The sequence below is a fragment of the Canis lupus genome, chromosome 2 (genome assembly GCF_048164855.1).
Source record: "Canis lupus baileyi chromosome 2, mCanLup2.hap1, whole genome shotgun sequence".
In the NCBI taxonomy this organism is placed as follows: Eukaryota; Metazoa; Chordata; class Mammalia; order Carnivora; family Canidae; genus Canis; species Canis lupus.
This window is the reverse complement of record NC_132839.1, coordinates 86,438,350-86,458,791: the sequence shown is the minus strand read 5'-3', so window position 1 is coordinate 86,458,791 and position 20,442 is coordinate 86,438,350. Positions and strand designations below refer to the sequence as shown.

Sequence of the window (20,442 nt, the reverse complement as noted above, 5' to 3'; positions counted from 1 at the left end):
TCCAGTTTGTGCTTTTCTGAAAAAATACCCCCAAAATGTTAAACAACAAATCCTATTTATTCCCATTACTTTCAGTAGAAATGAACTGGTTTTATCAGTGAATGCAGGACTTCAAATGTGATCTAACCTCATGCTTTCCTTGTTAGGATGTTACACTTCTGTGCAGGGCAGCTCTGGGCCAGCGCCAGATTTCATACGGTACGCTAGACTGTGGATTCACCATGTTGACAGGAACCAGAACTCCCAGGGTTTTGCTTTTGGTTTTGGGTTGGTTTTTCCACACTGTCCCTTGTCTAGCTGGGTCTCCCCGTCTAGCACTTACCATGTTTATAAAGTGCTGTCCCACACTGTCCCTTGTTTCTCTGGGTCTCTAGCACTTACACCCCCACCTGCCCCTGCTAAAGCTTGTTGATCAGTCTTCCTGAACTTGTTCACCTATTAATGTGGTAGGGCATAAGGAGAGCTTCAGAATTTCTCACTAAAGCCCTCTCTTTCCATTATCATTAAGTCCTTACATGTTTATGATTTGCTTATTAAATAGAGCTAGTGTGCAAGCCAGTTCTTCTGAAAAATTCTTAAGCGTATTCTTGTCTGGAATCTAAACAACTCATTATAACTTATTTGAACATTGGGCTCCTGCCTGTACCGACTTCATAAAAATCTCATGGTATTCTTGTGGATAATCTAGAACAGTGGTTCTCAACGTTCAGTGCGCCAGGAGGGTTTGTGAAAAATACAGATTGTGAGGCCTGACTCCCAAGAACTTCTGTTTTGTTAGGTCCTTGACAGGGCGAGAGGCTCTTTCCTAACAAGATCTCAGGGGTGATGCTGATGTTGCTGATCCAGACCCAACACTTGGAGAATTATTGATCTAAAGAAAGACGGACTTAGTGACCAAGTGGGTTCAGAGCAGGTTTCAAAGCAAAGTGAGAACATGTATGGGTAACCAGAGAGGTTGGAGAAGGAGACGAGAGTGAGAAGCTAATAGAAATTGAGCCTGTTAGGGAACCCTGGGTGGCGCAGCGGTTTGGCGCCTGCCTTTGGCCCAGGGCGCGATCCTGGAGACCCGGGATCGAATCCCACGTCGGGCTCCTGGTGCATGGAGCCTGCTTCTCCCTCTGCCTGTGTCTCTGCCTCTCTCTCTCTCTCTCTCTCTCTCTCTCTCTGTGTGACTATCATAAATAAATAAAAATTTAAAAAAAAAAAAAAAAGAAATTGAGCCTGTTAGCTTCAGCTTCCTTTCAAGATGATCAGCCAAGCCTGAAGGCTGAGGTTGGGGTCTTGAGGAGAGGTAGATGTTTGAAACAGTCACAACTCATCTGCATCTTTCTGCTGCTACCGTATGCCAGGCCCTGAACTCGGCATTTTACACACATTATCTCACATCACCTTCACAGCATCTCTGGGGCAGGGCTCACTAACCTCCTTTTCTGGGTGAGAATTACATAAATTTGCCTCACATCACAACAAGTGAGCGGCACAGCCACGCCCTGGTCCCCAACCTGTGCCCTGCCAGGATGTAGAGGTCAAATAGCGAATGGTAGGGGGTCAGAGTAAGGCTGTACCAAGACTCGTTGACCTGAGAACTGACATGTAGCGGATTTCACACACAGTGGTGAAAAGCCCCAGCCAAGCTGGCACACATCTCCAAGGGTAAAATTCTTAATTGTGTAATAGGCCTTCTTGTGAAGTCTTTTGTATTGGTTAAAAGATTATAGTTGTTTTCTTAATACCAGGCAATGTGAATTTATCATAACCAGGTTACCTTTTATAGAAAAATTTACCTTTTCTATAACCAGTTTACCTTTTATAGAAAAGTTTACCGGGATCCCTCGGTGGCTCAGCGGTTTAGCACCTGCCTTCGGTCCAGGGCGTGATCCTGGAGTCACGGGATCGAGTCCCACATCGGGTTCCTTGCATGGAGCCTGCTTCTCCCTCTGCCTGTATCTCCACCTCTCTCTCTCTGAGTGTCTATCATGAATAAATAAATAAATCTTTAAAAAAAAAAAAAAAAAAGAAAAGTTTACCTTTTCTGTAATGAAATTTCACTCCACAGAGGCTGTTCTGAGTCTGTTGATGAATAAGCAAACTCTTGCTTTTAAGAATTTCTTCTTAAATACTTTGGTTTAACTCTATCTTAGCATCAGCTTGTTCTTTATTGGTTAAGAAATCTTCATCAATGTTGACTCATTTGAATAAATTTTCTTTTTCAAATTTTTTTAAACTTTCTAGGTAGATTATGATAATCATGCACTTTATAAACATGGGAAGACAGGTCGAAAACAGTCTCCTGTGCGTATTTTCACCAATATTCCGCCCAACAAAATAATCCTTCCTAGTGAAGAAGGGTACAGGTAAGATCCTAGTGAGGCCTTGAAATACATGAGTCACTGAAAATAAAGTTCTATATATCTAATATCAAAATGCTGTTAATACTGGCTCATATAGCTCTTCTGTTACTTTTAAATTTGGTCTATAATTTTATATTGAATTTGGATTACACTCAATCTTTATAATAATTGTCTACTCTGTGAGTCTTCCTGAGAATATGCAGCTGATTTATCTGTTTCTTTCCTCCCTAGATTTTGCCCTTTGTGTCAACGATACATCTCCCTAGAGAATCAACATTGTGAGCACTGTAATTCTTGCACCTCCAAGGTATAGGTTTCTATAGAATGCATTTTTATTAAAACATATTCAGTTTATTTTAGCTTACTAGTTTCATTACATTTGCTTACTGTTATTTTGATGATATAATTTGTATTACCATATTATCATTTACTAATTATACTTCAATACAATATTTTATTTCTAATTATAAAGTACAACAGGCTTTAAAAAATAGGTACCTCCATCATCATTAACAGTTGTTTGAATTCACTTTTTTTAAAAAAAGATTTTCTTTATTTGATCAAGAGAGAACACATGGGGAAGTTGGGAGGCAAAGGTAGATTGAGAAGGGAGCCTGACGCCATGGACATGGGATCATGACCTGAGCTGAAGGCAGACGCTAGACCAACTGAGCTACCCAGGCACCCCTGAATTCACTTTTATGTGAGGCATCTATGACTGCTAAAGTAGGAGTATTTCAGATAAGGCACGAGAGGAATGCTAAACTTTGTTGAGGGTAAAATTAAGATGCTTCAAATACGGTACTGAACCATAAGATACTCTCCCTATTCTGATGAAATAATAACAACATATTCTACGTACTTTTTATGTGCCAGGATCTTTCCTACCATACATGGATTACTCAGTCACTCTGCACAAAGCCCGAGTAGATAAGTATTTCCCAGTTTTTATAGATCAGGAAGGACTACGGGGACATACCTCCTATTTATTGTTTTAAGGAGGTGGGATGGCCCTTAAGGGGACCTGTTTATTTTAGCTAAATCCAGTCAGGAAGAACATGTGAGGTTTAGTTTGGCTCATACGCACAAATAATTCTCCAAAGGAAACGCTGTATTTTTATAACTCTCATAAAGTATATTTTTCATAACCTCACAATTTTATGACTGGTTATACTTGTTTTTAACTGTGGTAGTGCATCTGATTACATGTAATTTCAATCAGTTTAGAAACTCTCTGTGTTCTTTATTTAAAAAAAAAAATATGCCCAGGTCTTATAAATCTCAAAATGAGGAAAACAAAGCTTCTTTATTTAGAGGTGCACACACAAATGGTAAAAATAAACAAAAGCAAGGAAGTGTCCATCACAGAAACCAGGCTAAGTGTTACTTGGTGGGGAAGGAGGAGTGCTGGATTTTGAAGGAGCATGTGGGAGAGTGATGGGGGAACAGTATTCCTTAACCTGTTGGGATTCATCAGTGTGTGCTATATAATAGTCATTAAACTGGACATGTAAGTGTCTTGTATAGTTTTCTAGGTAGTTTCATTTCACAGGTTTAACATTACCCAAACAGTAGCCTATAATCTCTATCTTTTAAAATTATCTAAAGTTCTCAAATACGAATTTCACAAAGGATTATGCTGCATAGACACGTAAAAGTTATGAATCATTAATTCTCTTGAAATTTTCATCAAGTTCTTCTTTGTGTAGATTGGGTTGCTTGAACTGGAGTGGACTTTCAAGATCATGTAGATAAATCCCCTAGTTTTCCAGTTAAGAAAATTGGGGCCCATCAAGGAGACGTTTGAGTTGAGTGGAGAAATGCATAGATTAAAATCAAAGTATTTAATTGTGAAGCCCAGGAAAGTGAGAAATAAGGAATGAATAATTTACACAGATTTTAATAAGACATTTTAATTTTTAATTGTGGAACTTGATTTTTAATGATGGATTAAACATAATTTAAAAATTATTTTTGTAGGATGGCAGGAAATGGAACCATTGCTTTTTCTGCAAAAAGTGTGTAAAACCTTGTAAGTATTTAAACTCAGTGTTTGAGAGCCTATGAAAACATTTCAGAGTTTTTCTTCACCTAAATAGGATTTTTATTTAATTGTATTTATAAGAGGAAAAAAAATAATATAGAGACCGGCATTGATTTACTTGCTTTCTAATTTTTGCAGTTACCAAAGTGCACACTCTCTCCTTCATAGGGAGACATGACTTTGTAACCTGTTTCAGTGTGGCATTTGGTTTGGCTTATTTTAATAGGGCTTTGTGTCACTCAGCCAGCCCCCATTGTGTCAGTGGCTCTCAGCTTATGACTCATTGAAGAAGGGCTGCATTTGTTGCCACATATCAGAAAGAAGTTAGCTGGGTTATGTGGGATTCCGACCTCTTAACCTTGGCCTCTTTAGCCAAATTATAACCAGCAATGCCAACTGGTCACATTATCTGAACTAAACACTATTCATGCTTCCCTGTCATAAGGGCTGATCAAATGAAAAATTATATTAAATGAACTTCTTCTAAGACTTAATTTTTATTTTGTAGCCTGGATCCACTGTAGCATTTGTGGTCACTGTGCGCTTCCAGATCATTCTTGCGGGGGCCCTAAAGATGGCTGCTTTATTTGTGGTGAATTAGACCATAAACGTAGTACTTGTCCTAAAATTACTACATCTAAGAAAGTGAACAGGTGAGTTGACTTCTTTTATTGCCTAGAAAAAAATTTTCCTTCTGTGATTTGTATAAAGCAGTCTATAAAAGTATGCATTAAGGATTCAGAAGTGCTGAATTATTTGCTGTCTTACTGTTATTTATTGTTTGCATAGATGGGGGGAGTGTGAATAAAAGAGCTTAACATTTTTATAGGTAAGACATGAAAATCACCGAAGTATAAGGTAGAAACTGATTAACTTTATATGTCCTGTGGGTCATGTGAAATTACAATTTGTGGGGAGAGAGCCCAAGCTTTATTGATGGACATGATATTCAAGTCAGGATAGATCGGGTGCAGACACATGACAGCAGGCGAGGCTAGAGAAGGCATTTCAGATGGAATGTAGTGTGTAATCCCATGGTGAACACATTGGAAAACGAAGATATCTCTAAATTATATCAGACTTCAAAAAAAAAAACATTTACTATTTAAATATGAAAATTTTAATTTTTACCACTTTTTTTCTATGATTATTTTTACTTCTTTCGACCAATATTTGGTATTGGTTATCACTCAGAGCAAAGTTATACCGATGACAACAGCATATTTAGAAAAATCATTGCTATTTCAACTGGGCTCATTTGAATGATTACACTTAGAAAAAAACCTAAAAGGGATGATAGTTATTGAGTCTTCTTGTTTTATTGTTATGAAAAGCACACATTAACATTATGTGATAATTGGGCAGCCCGGGTGGCTCAGTGGTTTGGCGCAGCCTTCGGCCCAGGACGTGATCCTGGGGACCCGGGATCCAGTCTCACGTCGGGCTCCCTGCATGGAGCCTGCTTCTCCCTCTGCCTCTGTCTCTACCTCTGCCTCTGTCTCTACCTCTCTCTCTCTCTCTCTCTCTCTCTGTCTCTCATGAATAAATAAATCTTAAAAAAAAAAAAAAAAACTTGTGAGAATTGAGGTCAGCATAACATTTTTGAGCTATCTCACGACTTCTGATAAAAAAAATTCTTAGTATTAGAAATATCTAATGTTATTTATGATTGTATTAGAATTCTTTTCCCTTTGTTAATTTGTTTTTAGTCAGTGGCAATTAGTTTTTGCCAGTAAGGTCCAGCTATTTAAATTCTGCCTACTGTTTTATTTTTCCATCACTTTTCATCAAATTTACTTTAAACAGTTATTTCCAGTATGTAATCCAGGGTAGAAATTAAAGTTTCTAAATTAAGTAGTGTATAAAAGATTTTTTCTTAGAAACCTTTAGGAATAAAGGACCACCTAATAAGCTAGTGGCATGGGATTGTTGCCCCATGCACGAGGTAATTGTGGTCGCAAACAGAGTTAGTAATATGCTCAGACTTTCAGTGTGTGATCTTATGATACATGGAAACTTAATTTGCGTTTTGCTAATGTCTTATAAGCTCCTTGTTGGCTCCTCTGTAGCTTGGGCTAGTTTGCTGAGTAGTAGTATGCTATTGTTTTCATTGAAGGAAACCATTTAGTATCTTTCAGTACTAGATTTTATCAAGTTTAATTCAGGGAGCAAGTCCATTAGGATGTGGTATACCTGATAAGTCTTAAATAGCATTACTTTTTTTCTCTCAGAAGAGACTCCTAAACTCCTGCAAACAGTTCTCTTCAGGGATGGCTTTCAAAAAATTTTCCTAATGAAATTGGCAAGGCAAATTTTTTTCTTTACAATGATAAAAAATAATTTAAATCACCTTTTTTAGCATATATGGCATAAAAGATCTCATAGCTGTCATATTAATTTGTTTTTCTTGAGTTTAATTTGCCTTTGCTCATGAAGTGGAATGGTGCTGGCTCCCTCTTGTGGTTAATCATTTTTATCATTACATAAATACCTATAATTTAGAGGACAAACACTAGGTCAATTCAATTTTAAGGCAAAACAAAATAATGATTTATACTCAAGGAATGCAGTTTATACTCAGTTGAAAGACTTTATCTCTGGAAAGTTTGTTTATTCATATTACAAATGAATATTTTCTTCTGCTTTTGTTTACTGTGTCCTTTAGTGGGGTCTGCTGGTTCATGTTTAGTTCTTTTTATAAGTAGATAAGCCGAAGAAAATTTGTTTAAATTTTCTTTACAGGCACATACAGCTTCATTGTGCCATCAAGAGATTATACTTAATAAATTTGCTAAATCATCCCTTGTCAGGACATTAGCCTACTTAAAATAATGGCTGGAGGGAAAGGAGATTTATATAGCATACAAAAGAGTATAAAGATAGCTGTGGTATTTGTTTTATTTTTGAACTGATAGGTTACCCACTGTATAATCCAAAATCTAAATAAGAAAAAATGGAAAGTTGTCAAGCAAAATTCTGAAGAATAGTCATGTGGAGCTACTAATAATAGCTAATGTTTGTTTAGTGATTACTCTATGCTTAGCACTTCACATATCTGAATAATTTAGGAGAGTATATAGTATCAAGGTAGTTAAGAACACAGGTTCTAGCATCAAGCTGGTTCTGCTGGTTCCTCACAGAGGATTTCATAGCCTCAGTTTCTTTCCCCCCAAAAAATTAGGGGAGGGAAATGATAAGTGACATCTACCTTGTCTCAGTCTCCCAGATCCTTGGAGTCAAAGACTATGCCTCTCATTTTTGTATTTCCAGCCCTTACTATATATGTTGTGTGAACAAAAAGCGAGGCCTGCATTTGCTCCACTGAGGGATCATATACTATACATGAAGGCCCTTTGCTGGATTTTGGTCTTGGGAAGATGAAGAATAAGCTTCTCTCTAGGACTTGGGGTTTAGGAGGAGTGAGTCTAATGACAGATATTGCTGGGTACCCGTGGGGATCTTCCAGGTTTGCCCGTGGTGGCAGCCCCAGCCCTTTCCTTGGTTTGTGATATGATAAATGGCATGATTCTGCTAGCTTAGAGAAAATGAATGAACCGACCGGTAATCTTTCTCAGCTATAGATTGTCTGGAACCTGGTTCAGAGAGCACCAGAAGCTTAAGGATCTGTTTTGTTCTGGTGTAGTGTTCTTAGAGCGTGAGTTCCAAGTCGATCATTGTGAAGCTCGTCACTCAAGAAGGCAAAGACCACAACATGTGGACATCCTATGTGGCACTTGTCTGGACTTTTAGACCCATCGAGGAAAGGAAAATTAGCTGTAGAGCTTACAAGATGGGCCTCTGTAAGTGCTGCCCATTTTTCCATTGTGCCATTTCATTTCTCTGCCTCTGCTAACTGGCACATGTATCGGTCCTTTTCCTGAAAAATGTAATTCAAGGATTTGAAAATTGAAATGCTGAGTTGAGCAGTACAGATGTACCAATACCAAAATAGCAGCAAAACACCCTCGGACCTCATTGGCCTTACTGTTTTTAAATTTTAAATAATATATGTCCCAAATATTATTTGAACACACAATCGATATAAAAGTTATTGACAAAATATTTTGTGTTCTTTCTTCAATATCCGGTGTGCATTTTATGTGTTAGAGCACATATTCTCACTACATTCCAAGTGCTTGGTGGCCACATGCTGACCAGAGTCTACCATATGGTTAAGCACAGTGGGTGGCTTTTCCTGGCTTGACTCTACCTCTAGTGGGCTTGTCCCAAATAAATCTGTAGTAACCGTCTTTCAGAGAAATTTCTTTACTTAAGCATTTTGCTTAGTCAGGCCTCTGATTGTCTCCTTGTTATTATGGTGAGGATTCTGAGGATTTATGCTTATGATACAGTAAATTCTTCTCCTTCTGTTTTCTTATTTGGTCAGCTGGTTAATTAAATTCCAACATAATTACATAATTCACTATGCTTATTCTACAAAATAATTTAGCACCTTGTTTTTCAGAGCTGTCAGAAAGCAGAAGCAAAGAAAAAGTAATAAGATGAAAATGGGGATCACTAAAGGACAATCCATGAATCATACATCTGTTACAAGGAAGAAGAACAGGAGAGAAAGAGCCCATCAATATCTTTGCTCTTAAATGTCCAGTGACTCGAGAATAAGAAAGATTTATTGTCCAACCTTTGATGCCATTTTCTGAAAGGGCCACATTGGACTTAAATTCTGTTGCTTTCAAAGGTATGCACCTTTCTAAGCCAGATAATAGGCAGGTAGTATTTGCTGGTTTATGGACACCTCAGCAGCCTCTCTGGGGACATGGGGAGGTGTTCCATCCTGAGATGGTTGACCAGATCTTTCTGTGTGCCTTTTTTCTCACTTTAAATCTCTCCCAATCACATGATTTGGGCCTCTTTTGAACAACGGGCATGCAGCATTCTTTTGCAGAAAGTGTCAGAAGAAAAATGAAAGTGAGAATGTGAAGTCTGGTTTATGTTAAACACAAGAATGTTAATTTAGATACAGAAATGTTCTAAGTATCAAAATATTGTATGATGACTTAAACCCCTCTTGCAAAGAAAAGTACAATGAACAATTAGTTTTAGACAAAAATCTGAAGATGATGGAGAGAATTTCCAAAAAGTAGTCTTAAGATACAAAGATTATAATTATGGTTTTATTATTAAATACTTGTCAAGTCCTTTTTACAGTGTCCTTTGATGGTGTAGAAGCACTTAAATGTTGTAGAATGAATGAGATGTCTAGAATTATGACTCGCTCCATCAACTCCATGTCTTTTAACTGAGGCAGTAAATTTATTTCTTTGTAAAAGTAGTAGCAGAAGGCAGGATAGTTTGGAGACTAAAACCTCTCGTCCCTATTCTGATGAACCCTTCCTGACTGTATGTCCTTGGCCAGGTCATTCACTCACAGCCCATTTCTTTGTTATTATGTAATTATCTTATTACAGGCTTGTTTTTATGGTTATGTTAAATGAGGCACATGTGCCTGGCTCTCATTTCCGTGAGTGAGAAATGTTAACAAGGGCAGATGGATGGGTACGGGGCCCTAATGGTAATCATATGGTTGTCCAGTATCACTGTAGTGAAGGGGCTGGGTTTGAACTCTGAGAACACACAGGCCCTCTCCCCTTTCTCTTCTGGGTATCTGACGTGATCTCCTTAGGATTGCATACTTTTGGTTGCTTTCATTTGCATAATGACTTTTCTCTTACTCCCAAACAGCTGCTTTAGAGCAGGTTTGGAAGCATGGTTGCTTGGGCTTAGCTACAGTCCTGTGAGTGAAGGTGCAAGAACTGCACCCCATCTGGCAATGAAATTCCATCTGGTCTTTAAGTTAGGACTGTTTGATGCCTGGTGTGGAAGGCATTAAGCGTGGCCCTGATCAGTGGATGGGGCTGTATATCCAGCGATATCAAAAGATGAGCTAAGCCCCCTGGACTAAACAAGAATCAGAAAACACTTCCCTTGGTATTCCCGGGGGGGGGGGGGGGGGGTGAGGTGGGGGGGTGGGGATGCTCAGCAGTTGAGCGGCTGGCTTTGACCCAGGGTGTGATCCTGGAATCCCTGGATCGAGTCTCATATCGGGCTCCCTGCAGGGAGCCTGCTTCTCCCTCTGCCCGTGTCTGCCTCTCTCTCTGTGTCTCTCATGAATAAGTAAATAAAGCATTAAAAAAAAAAAAAAAGCACTTCCCTTACCCCCTTTTGCACATGGGCTGCTATGGTGATCGGAACGGTAGATTTAGAGGTGACTGGGTGAGATAGGAACCTTTTGCAGACCATTGTGAGTGTTCCCCTCCCTGATTCGATTTCAGCTCAGGTCATGATGTCAAGGATGTGAGATTGAGCTCCTCCTCCTCCACCCACCGTGTCAGGCTCTGCTCTCAGCAAGGAATCTGCTTGAGATTCTCTCTCTCTCTCTCTGCTACCCCCCCAATAAATAAATCTTTAAAAAATTTTGGTGATTTTGCTTTTGTGTTCAATTAATACTAATTTTAAGAACTAACTGCTTCTTTCTTTTCTCAGGTAGTAAAGAATAGGATGTAAAAATGTCTCTGGGATGTAAAGTGTGATGGGAGATGAGTTTATTTGTTCTAATTAGAAATATGCATTTCTGAATATTAAGATACCTACCTACTCAAAACAGCAATTGAGGAAAGTCCCTAAATTAGACACCTAAAATTTTCTAAGCTTTTTAAAAGGATGTTTTTCTTAAATTATTACAGCTAAATTTCATTAAACTTCTTGCTTATATTACAAAATTCAAGGAAATCCAGAGTCACTTTGTAGGCCCTGAGTGATCATATTTCAAGTTTTTTCTTATATTTAGTTTGATAGACTAATTCACTTCTGATTTATTTCTCCAATATGCCCACTGTTTTCACCTCTTCCTCTTCTTTATGTTTCCAGGAGTATTTCCTTCCATCTGGCCACCTATTAAACCCTTATGGAGCCTTCAGGCCCTGGCCGGAGTCTCACTGTCTTCTGGGAAGTCCAGGCTGTGTCCCTGCTACCATCCCATACCTTCCTCTCTGGAGGTGTTCTGCAACCACATTTCAGGCACTTTTCGTGTATTGTTCTGTGATTAGGCTTACAGATTGTGTTTCCCCACAAGATTTCAGTTTCTTAATGTCCGTACCCATTTTATACCATCTTCTATCTCTCATGCATTATGTAGGTGCTCAAAAAAATTTGATGAAAGCATGGAATCTTATAGAAGTCTTCATATGGTAGGTGTATTCGTGTGCTAGGGCTACCATAACAAACTATCAGAGACTGGCGGCTTAAATCACAATAATTTATCTTCTCACAGTTCTGGAGGCCGGAAGCCCAAGAATGAGGTGTTGGCAAATTTGGATCTGCTGCCTCTCCTTAGCCTTCCATGGTGTTTCCTTTGTGCATATGATTCCCCGCTATCTCTCTGCATCCAGGTTTCCTTTTTAAGGATACTAATCAGATTGGGTTAAGGTCCACTCACATGGCCTCATTTTACCTTAATTTCCTTTTTAAAGTCCCATCTCCAAATACAGTCCCATTCTGAAGTACTGGAGGCTGGGCTTCAACATCTGGATTTAGAGGGTACCGTTCAGTTCTTAACAGGTGTGCCTAAGACACGGAGAGGTGTCTTTCCTCTTTGTTTCATTTATTTATTTTAATCATTATTTGTTTTTGTAAAGTGGGCTCCACGCCCGGGGTTGAACTTAACGACCCCGAGATCAAGACCGGATTGCTGAGATCAAGAGCTGGATGTTCAACTGACTGAACCACCCAGGCTCCCCTCGGTCTTTTCTCTTTCCTAGAAGGACTGAAAAAAGGACAACAGGCTGAAACAATATTGGAGGACTTAGAGTCAGTAGGAAGACGGTCTTGCTACTGAGGGTTTAGGTGTGTGTTAATGATTGGGATGTACTAGGTGAGCAAGACTGAGAACCTTTAAACTTCGAATAATTCAGCTTTCGAGGTAATTTTAAGAAAAACACGTAGGTTGATATCTGACCCCCTCAAAGTCATCTACAAAATACTAGGACATCTAGGAGAAGTCTAATTTTTAAATAAAATCACAGCCCACAAAGGGTCCTGGTGTGATGCTGCCTCCCTCAAGATGTCCCCATTGGTGTCTCTCCTGGAATAGTATGTTTCTTGCCAGTGAAATAAAAACGTGCATGTTTGTATGTCTTTCATTCCCATTCCTACTTTCTTTTTTTTCCCCCTACTTCTTTTAAGGTACTTAAACTATGCCCTGTATTAGATCGACTTTTTTGTACTTACTTCCCCTGTCCAGATAAGCTCGTTGGTAGCAGTGGCCTGTGGACACCGTGGTGTGTGTTCACTAGCTCCTGGAGCTGTGCTTTGCACACTAATGTCAGAGACAACAGCTGCTGCACGTGTGACTTCACTCCCCATGACCCCAGGAAGTGGGTGGCTGACTAACACCCTGGCTCACCCACCAAGTGGTAGCTGCTCATAAATCAGGACTGAGTGAGTGGAGATGCCATGTAATATACTGTGTGAGGTCTCAAAACCCTAACTGGGCGACCTGAGTAAGAACCTAAGACGCTTAGAGCTGCCGAGGTAAGGAGAGCTTGCACAAAATGCAAAGGAAGATCTAATTTCACCTATTTGATGCGATTTTAATTGGAGCATGAGGACAGGGGTTAAATTAGTCAAGGGTCAGCTAAGAAGGTCATTGCAATAAAGTGAAGATGTGATCTCGACAGTTTGATTTCAGGCGAGTTAGTATAAATGTTAACTCAGCAAGACTTAGGGGGGGAAAAACACCCAAAGTGAGCAAGCAGATCTCGGAGCTCTGAGAGGTGAGTATTATCCTGTTAGCTGGACAGGCACAAGATTCTCACACTATTTGGTTACTTAATACCACTGCAGATTAGAGGCCTAACATCTGCTGGTCTCTGAGAGACTAGGCCTGAGTAGATGGGCCAGTTTCTTTACCTGTGAATGTAGGGGCGAGGAGTAGGAGAAATCAGAGAAATCAGACAATATTTTACGTGCTTAATGAGGACAGAAAGACAAAGGGCTTACCTGTTGACTTTACAATTAATGCACGAGCCAGGTAAATCAAAACGAAAAGCCTCTCCAGTCCCCTACCTCCCAGAGATAACCACTGCCACAACTTCTGTGTATGTTCTTCAAAAATAAATTTTTGCATAAATAGCTATATAAACACACTCTAAAATATCCCCCACAAAAAAATGGAATGGGGACTACCTACCATTTTGTAATCCTTTTTTTCATAAACATCTGAACATCAGTTTATATTTACAATAGTATTATTCTTCAGTATGGGCATAATGTACTTTTTTAAAGTCAGCCTCTTATGGTTGGACATCTAAGTTGTTGGCATTTTTTCACTCTTGTAAACAACTTGTAAAAGTGCTAACCACACTGATGACTTTCCTTTGTTTCCTTAGGAGAGCTTTCGATACCTGTGAATACTGGTTCTGTAGCTCTTATTAGAACTATTCTTCAGATTGGAATCACATGAGTTGGTCTCTGAATTTCTTTCGCAGAGACAGACAAAACACCCCGGATTTAGACTCACTCTGGCAGGATGGACCATCTCCCAAATACCTTTATACTTAAAACTACCCTTTGGCTAGTTGTGATTGAGTGTCCTGTTGAAGTGTTGACTGGCTGTGTCGGCAGGATCTTTCCCACCCTCTCCAACGTGTGCCTGTCGTGGGGTTTGGGAGAGAGATGACCGACATCCTCACCAGCTCTTGGGGAGGACTTTTTTTTTTTAATTTTTTTTTAATTTTTATTTATTTACGATAGTCACACAGAGAGAGAGAGAGAGAGAGAGAGAGAGAGGCAGAGACACAGGCAGAGGGAGAAGCAGGCACCGGGAGCCCGATGTGGGATTCGATCCCGGGTCTCCAGGATCGCGCCCTGGGCCAAAGGCAGGCGCCAAACCGCTGCGCCACCCAGGGATCCCTGGGGAGGACTTTTTATGGGGCATTGTTCCATACTCCGTACCTGTAACTGATTGCAGGTTAGGCTCATGATAGGGCTTGGTCTAATCACGGCAAAGCTCAGGGCTTTGGTCTTGTGATTGGTGAAGAGGCCTTCGTTCTCTCTCTGAATGCAGAAGCGCATAGATCCAGTTGCTGATGGCAGCTTTCCTCCGACCCCGGGGGGAGCCAGCCTCATGATGGTGTCCGCCCTGAGCTTGGTCCTCGATGTCTCCTGAGTCCCTGGATCTAGCCTGCCCTGAGGTCGGCTCTGCTTCTGGACTTGTACATGAACCAATACATTCTAGTTATTACTTCTGCCACTTTGAGTTGGGTTTTTTTTTTTTTTTTGTCATTTAATAAATGCAACCCTCGTAGGATGAGAGATTCCAACACCGATCTACGTCCATCTCTTTCCAGCCAATTTTTTACTTTGTATGTTTCACCGATTTTATGACTTGGACCCCTCCAGATGACAGCCTCTCGCATGGCCTAGAGGAGTCACAGCCCACATGGTTCCAGCTTCCATTCCTGAAGGTGCGCGGGCCCGGCCTTCTCCCCGTCACACCTGACCTCGCAGGGTCCTGTGGGTCGTCACGGACTCGCACTCCGCCCCGGACACCCGCCTCGCTCCCGCCGCCGCCCTGCCCGCCTTCCCTCGGCCCTTGACACGTGGCCGCGTCAACCCGCATCTCCGCCCCGGCCGAGCGCAGCCTAAGCCTTTCAGGGCGCGGCCCCCGCCCCGGCCTCGGGCCTCCTGTAGGTCCTCTGCCCCGGGAGGTCCTCCGCGGGAGGAGGCCTGGGTGAGCGCGCAGCCCTCGCACTACCACCTGCTACCGCCTGTCAACCGCCGGCCTTACTGGGACAGTCGAGCTAGTTGCCCGCTCAGGGGGTTTGGAGCTGGGGGGCCCCGCCGCGCGCCCCCGCCTCCGCCCCCCGCGCGCTCCCGCTCCCCTCCGCGTGCCCCCGTGTCCCCGCTCCCTCCGCGCGCTCCCGCCCCCGCCCCGTGCGCGCCCCCGTCCGCGTGTCCTCGCCCCCGATTCCCGCCCCCCTCCGCGCGCCCCCGTGTCCCTGCCCCCCTCCGCGTGCCCCCCGCGCGCTCCCGCCTCCCGCCCCCCTCCGCGCGCCCCCGTGTCCCCGCCCCCCTCCGCGTGCCCCCCGCGCGCTCCCGACTCCCGCCCCCTCCGCGTGTCCCCGCCGCGCGCTCCCGCCCCCGCCCCGTGCGCGCCCCCGCCCCGCGCGCCGCCGGGTCTTCTCGCGAGGAAGTCCGGGCCCGGAAGTGCCGGCAGCGCGCGGCGGCGGGCGGCGGGCGGCGGGCGGCGCGGGGGCTCGGGCGCGCGGCGGGTGGAGGAGCGGGGAGGCGGGGGGAGGTGGTCCGGGCGGCGCGGGCCGCGGAGAGGGACCCCCGGTACCGCCTGGCCGGGAGCCCCCCCCCCCCTCGGCGGCGTCCGACCGGGGAGTCCCCGCAGGGCCGCCCCCATGTTGCGTTTCCCGACCTGCTTCCCGTCCTTCCGGGTGGTGGGAGAGAAGCAGCTGCCGCAGGAGATCATTTTCCTGGTCTGGTCGCCCAAGCGCGATCTCATCGCTTTGGCCAACACGGCCGGCGAGGTGAGTGAGCCCGAGCCCGCCACGGCGAGCGCGTGCCGCCGGCCCGGCCTCAGTTTCCCCGCGTGCGCCCTCGCTGGGCCGCGGCCGCCCCGCCCCCCCCCCCCCCCCTTCGCAGAGCGCGTCGGGAGCGGCCGCGGGAGGCCCCCAGGATGGGCCCATTTCCCGTATTGCGAGGCGAGAGCGGCGGTCCTCGCGCAGCGGAGTCGCTCGCCCGGCGGCCCGGCATCCCCGAGTCTGAGTCCCGTCGAGTCCTTCATTTGTCAAATGGGCGTTTGGGAAGCCCGTGGCGTGTGGCGCGTCCCCTGGGCATGCTCGGGCCTCAGACGGCGCGTCTCACGGCAGGTTCGAAGATCTAGACTCTCTTGGCCAAGTGTTCATTCTTATTTATTATTTTTTTTTTAAAAAAGATTTTATGTATTCATGACGGACACAGGGCGAGAGGCAGAGACGCAGGCAGAGGGAGAAGCAGGCCGGGTGCAGGGAGCCCGATGCGGGACTCGATCCCGGGACCCGGGGTCACCACGCGCCCCTGAGCGCTGAGCGCCCGGGCGCCCCTTGTCCAAGCTTCCTCCTGCGGATCGCGGGGCCGACTCCTACTAAGAACACCTGTAAAGCAAGGGAATGATGCTTGCCTGGGCCCACGGGGCGCACCTGAGTGTTGTCACCTGGCGTTTCTAGTTCCCAATCACGTTCGGCCTCATCACGGGTAACCGCTGCATCTACCTTTGTCCTGAGGGCCCCGGTCACCCGGCAGCCATTTTGTAAGGAAACCCTCAGCCCTGCAGGTCTCCTCCTTCCCGGGCAGGTAGGAGTTGTGTGCAGACTAGCTGGGACCCAGGGGTAAGGAATACTTAGCAGCCTGCAGAGCCGCGGCGCATGCCGGCTGCTGCTACCTCCTCACCCGGCGTTGCTGCCTCCTTCCTCAAGGCCCTCCGTGTTACCTCCTGGCCGCTGCCCTCTGCCACCGTGCCCTGGAACCCTTCCTGCTCCGGAGGGGGGTGCAGATAGTACAGCCGCGGCAGTAGGACGGAAGGGAGAGCAGGGATCGGTGGGACTAGATGTGTAGATGTCATAGCGGGCCTTTGTGCCCCTTTCCTCAGTGAAGGAGGAGCACCGTCTAGGAGTGAGGGCGGAGAAAATACTGGTAGTTGGAGAAGTGCGGGGTATGAAAAGCTCATGAGGCAAGTGGACTAGGGAAACTTAGTAAGGTTGCTGGTCAGGGGACACCTGGGGTGCTCAGCGGTTGAGCATCTCCCTTCAGTTCAGGTCGTGAGTGACCCCAGGGTCTCGGGATGGAATCCCGCATGGGGCCCCCTGCAGGGAGCCTGCTTCTCCCTCTGCCTGTGTCTCTGCCCCTCTCTCTGTCTCTCTCATGAATAAATAAATAAAATCTTCAAAACAACCAAAAAAAAAAAAAAAAACAAACACACAGATTGCTGGTCAGAATTAAGAGCCACAGGAGGTTGGTTGTCTTGTAGTTTGGCGGAATCTAGTGAGCATGGTTGTGTCTCTGCTGTTCTGTTCGACTCCGTGGGTGTAGGCATGGTTGGGTCTCACCAGGGTGTTGTTTTGCAAGTGTGACATAGCGACAGAGATGCAAGGGAGTTAAAGTTACATGTAAGAGGAGCGATGGTATTGGTGGTCCTTGGATTCTAACACAATTAAGTATGGAAGTGGGGGGGGGTTGTGAGTGAGGGACAATGAGTAGGTGCAATCGTGTGTTACATGGCTTGGTGAGGTTGAAGAACTGAAGTTGAGTGTTAGTAGGAATGAGCTAGAAGAGTAGAGGCAGTGATGGAAAGTGGAAGGTTTGAAACTTTATGGCAGCACTTGTAACTGTAAGGACAAGGTCAAGGGCATGACCCTGGGAGTGACAGGTGAGTAGAAGACATGATCACGGGAAGAAAGGTAGTTGGGAACTGGAAAGCCAGGACACCGTAGCTCTTGAAATCACCAAGAATGGTGATGAATGGTGTTGGAAAGCATGACACGAGTCCCGATGTTCCAGGCAGGAGGGAAATGGCCAAGGGGCTTTAAATGATTAAGAGGGGTAGTGGGTGGTCTTGTGTGATTGCATATGATTCAGAGTTGGAGGATTTTAGAGAAGAAAAGTCATCCAGAGATGTCATCGGACGTCAAGGAGGAAGCCTACTTCATCTCCTGGCCCAGTAGAGTGGGGAGCATGGGATAGGGAACAGCTCTCACCTGAGAATCCTGCTGGAAAGCAGTGTCTCTGGGTGACAAGCACTTTTTGGAGAAGAGAAGGAAGATATGGGGATCTTGGTGCTACCTGACCATGAGGCAGCACTGTATCCAGAAGATACAGAAGGAGGGTTTCAGAAGTAAGGGATGGCAGAGATGGGCTCAGACAAGAGCGCTGAGTCTAGGGAATGAAGGATTCCTTGGGAGTCCTGGCTTCCCTGTGGGGCCCAGTGTGCCCGGAGTGAAGGAGGCTGCGAGCTGAGGCCGGGAGAGGAGCCGCTGTAGAGTGGCGCCCTGAGAAGGTGTGGGAGGGTCTTCAGGGCCACGTGCAGTTCTGAGGCTTTGTCTTCCATATTTTCATTGGTTGTGTAGAGCGTGGAGTAGGGACAGCCTTATTTTTAAATCACAAGGCACTGTGGGGCACATCTTGACCCTCCACGGTGGGGATTTTCCGTGTGGAAGTGGAAATTTAGAATGGCTAAGTCACTTGTCCCAAGATCTACCGCCAGTAAGTAACAGCTGAAATTCGATCCCAAGGTGTCTGATTCCAAGTTTGGTGTTACTTGGGTGTTACTTGGCTATTACAGCTACCTTTCTAGCGCTACTTACGTTCCTTATTTTTTTGTCACCATCTTCTTGGACAACTGTATTTCTTTCTAAAAGATAAGTCTCTTGTTGACATAGGAAAGTGTGTAGAGTACAGGGTTAAATTAGGTCTTGTTTCACCCATCTCCTTGAATATACCTTTAGTTCATTCAGACCCTGTTGTCTTCTAATTTCTTCTGATAGCTAAATATGCTTGAGATTAGTTTTGAAGATTTTTATAGTGGGGATCTAGGTTTATTTCATTTTTGGAAATGGATTTTTAAATTTTTGCCACCCTATGTGTTTTGTCTTAGGTTTTACTTCATCGACTTGCAAGTTTTCATCGAGTTTGGAGTTTTCCACCAAATGAAAATACAGGAAAGGAAGTGACCTGTCTCGCTTGGAGGCCAGATGGCAAACGTAATGATAGGATTTTCTAAAAAATACTATATTACTGTTTTTATTATTATTTTTATTCACAAAAAGTATTTTGTAGAGAAAGCTTATTTCCAGAAAGAATTTATTGTTCTTATTATATTCTTATTGTATACTAAATATCCAGTTTGGGAACTTTCTTTTTGGAAGGTTTAAAGTGTTTTCATTGAGCTGAGATTAATTTTATTATTTTATTTCTTGGCTGAGATCGCTCTACAGTGAAATTGGACTTCTTGGCAAAGATAATGCTAGAATGAAATCTGATAGAATATACAAAATACTTAGGCTTTGCTTCTTTGCACTGTCTTGTCCTGCACTGATGGCTCAAGTCCTATCTGCTGTTTACTAGTCTGTTCAACACCACTGTGGTCTTTTCTCCCAGAAATGTATGTTAGCACTAAACTTGTAGCTCATACTCTCTCAGCACAAATGCATGCTTCACCTGAAGGACTGTCAGTTCTGACCACATTCTTTCTGTTTCTCCTCATGCCCTTTATTTTGTAGCTTCTTATGGCTTTGACGACTGAACTCTATCGTCCCCCTTGTTATTTTTATAATGAGAGTCTTTATTTGAGCTCTTGTACACATACAGTCAATAAAATAAAATGCTGTAAATTATACAGCTTAAAATTAATCTGTTATCATTGGTGCTTTTACGCAAAAACTGAATTGTTTTTGTAAAATGGTATGTACTCCTCATTGCTTAATTTTTTTCCTAGTGAACATAAATGAGTTTGTAAAAACGCCCTGAAAGCCTCAACTGTCTGTCTGTACTCAATTTGTTCAGCTCTCGTTTTATCTTTTATATAAAAAAAAAAGATATGTGTAAAATTAGAGAGCTTTTTAAGTAACATCATGAGATCTTGCACTCTTCATCCAAAAATACCAGAATCTCAAAAAAAAAAAAAAAAAATCATGGAAGTCCATGAGTATTGAAATGTATATGAGTAGATGAATTTTTTATCATTAAAAAAATATGCTGGGGATCCCTGGGTGGCTCAGTGGTTTAGCGCCTGCCTTCAGCCTGGGGCATGATCCTGGAGTCCCGGGATCGAGTCCCACATCAGGCTTCCTGCATGGAGCCTGCTTCTCCCTCTGCCTGTGTCTCTGCTTCTCTCTTTCTCTCTTTCTGTGTCTTTCATGAATGAATAAATAAAATCTTAAAAAAAAATGCCTTGTGTTTTTGGACAGTGAAATAAGGTTTTTTAGGTAATGAGTATTCAAGACTGCTTTAAATTGTTTTGAAGAAGAGGAGATGTGAGTTGCCTCA

At 43.7% G+C, this 20,442-nt stretch overlaps 2 protein-coding genes and 1 long non-coding RNA gene across 7 annotated transcripts in view; 2 read left to right on the top strand and 1 right to left on the bottom strand.

Annotated features, from left to right (window-relative positions):
- The window catches only part of ZCCHC4 (zinc finger CCHC-type containing 4), a 45,066-nt gene extending 35,218 nt beyond the window's left edge, over positions 1-9,848 (top strand). For 4 of the 5 annotated variants that reach the window (XM_072808816.1, XM_072808827.1, XM_072808840.1 and 1 more), the window contains 5 exons: positions 2,233-2,354; positions 2,583-2,658; positions 4,332-4,383; positions 4,904-5,048; positions 8,861-9,848. In XM_072808816.1, the coding sequence (XP_072664917.1) occupies positions 2,233-2,354; positions 2,583-2,658; positions 4,332-4,383; positions 4,904-5,048; positions 8,861-8,996 (531 nt within the window). In that variant the 3' untranslated portion in view covers positions 8,997-9,848. Of the gene's footprint in view, positions 1-2,232; positions 2,355-2,582; positions 2,659-4,331; positions 4,384-4,903; positions 5,049-8,038; positions 8,196-8,860 lie in introns of all 5 variants that reach the window. The other variant, XM_072808825.1, reaches the window with a different exon arrangement.
- A 2,692-nt stretch (positions 9,849-12,540) lies between these two features.
- LOC140622974 (uncharacterized) lies at positions 12,541-15,270 on the bottom strand. Its single transcript, XR_012022642.1, has 3 exons — positions 15,173-15,270; positions 14,368-14,624; positions 12,541-13,323 (listed from the first exon to the last, which is right to left on the bottom strand). It is a non-coding gene; the product is annotated as an uncharacterized lncRNA (long non-coding RNA).
- Positions 15,271-15,679: 409 nt separating this feature from the next.
- ANAPC4 (anaphase promoting complex subunit 4) overlaps positions 15,680-20,442 on the top strand; it is a 36,222-nt gene continuing 31,459 nt past the window's right edge. Inside the window, exons 1-2 of the mRNA XM_072808805.1 lie at positions 15,680-15,950; positions 19,052-19,157. Of these exons, the coding sequence (XP_072664906.1) occupies positions 15,822-15,950; positions 19,052-19,157 (235 nt within the window). The 5' untranslated portion in view covers positions 15,680-15,821. The remainder of the gene's footprint in view (positions 15,951-19,051; positions 19,158-20,442) is intronic.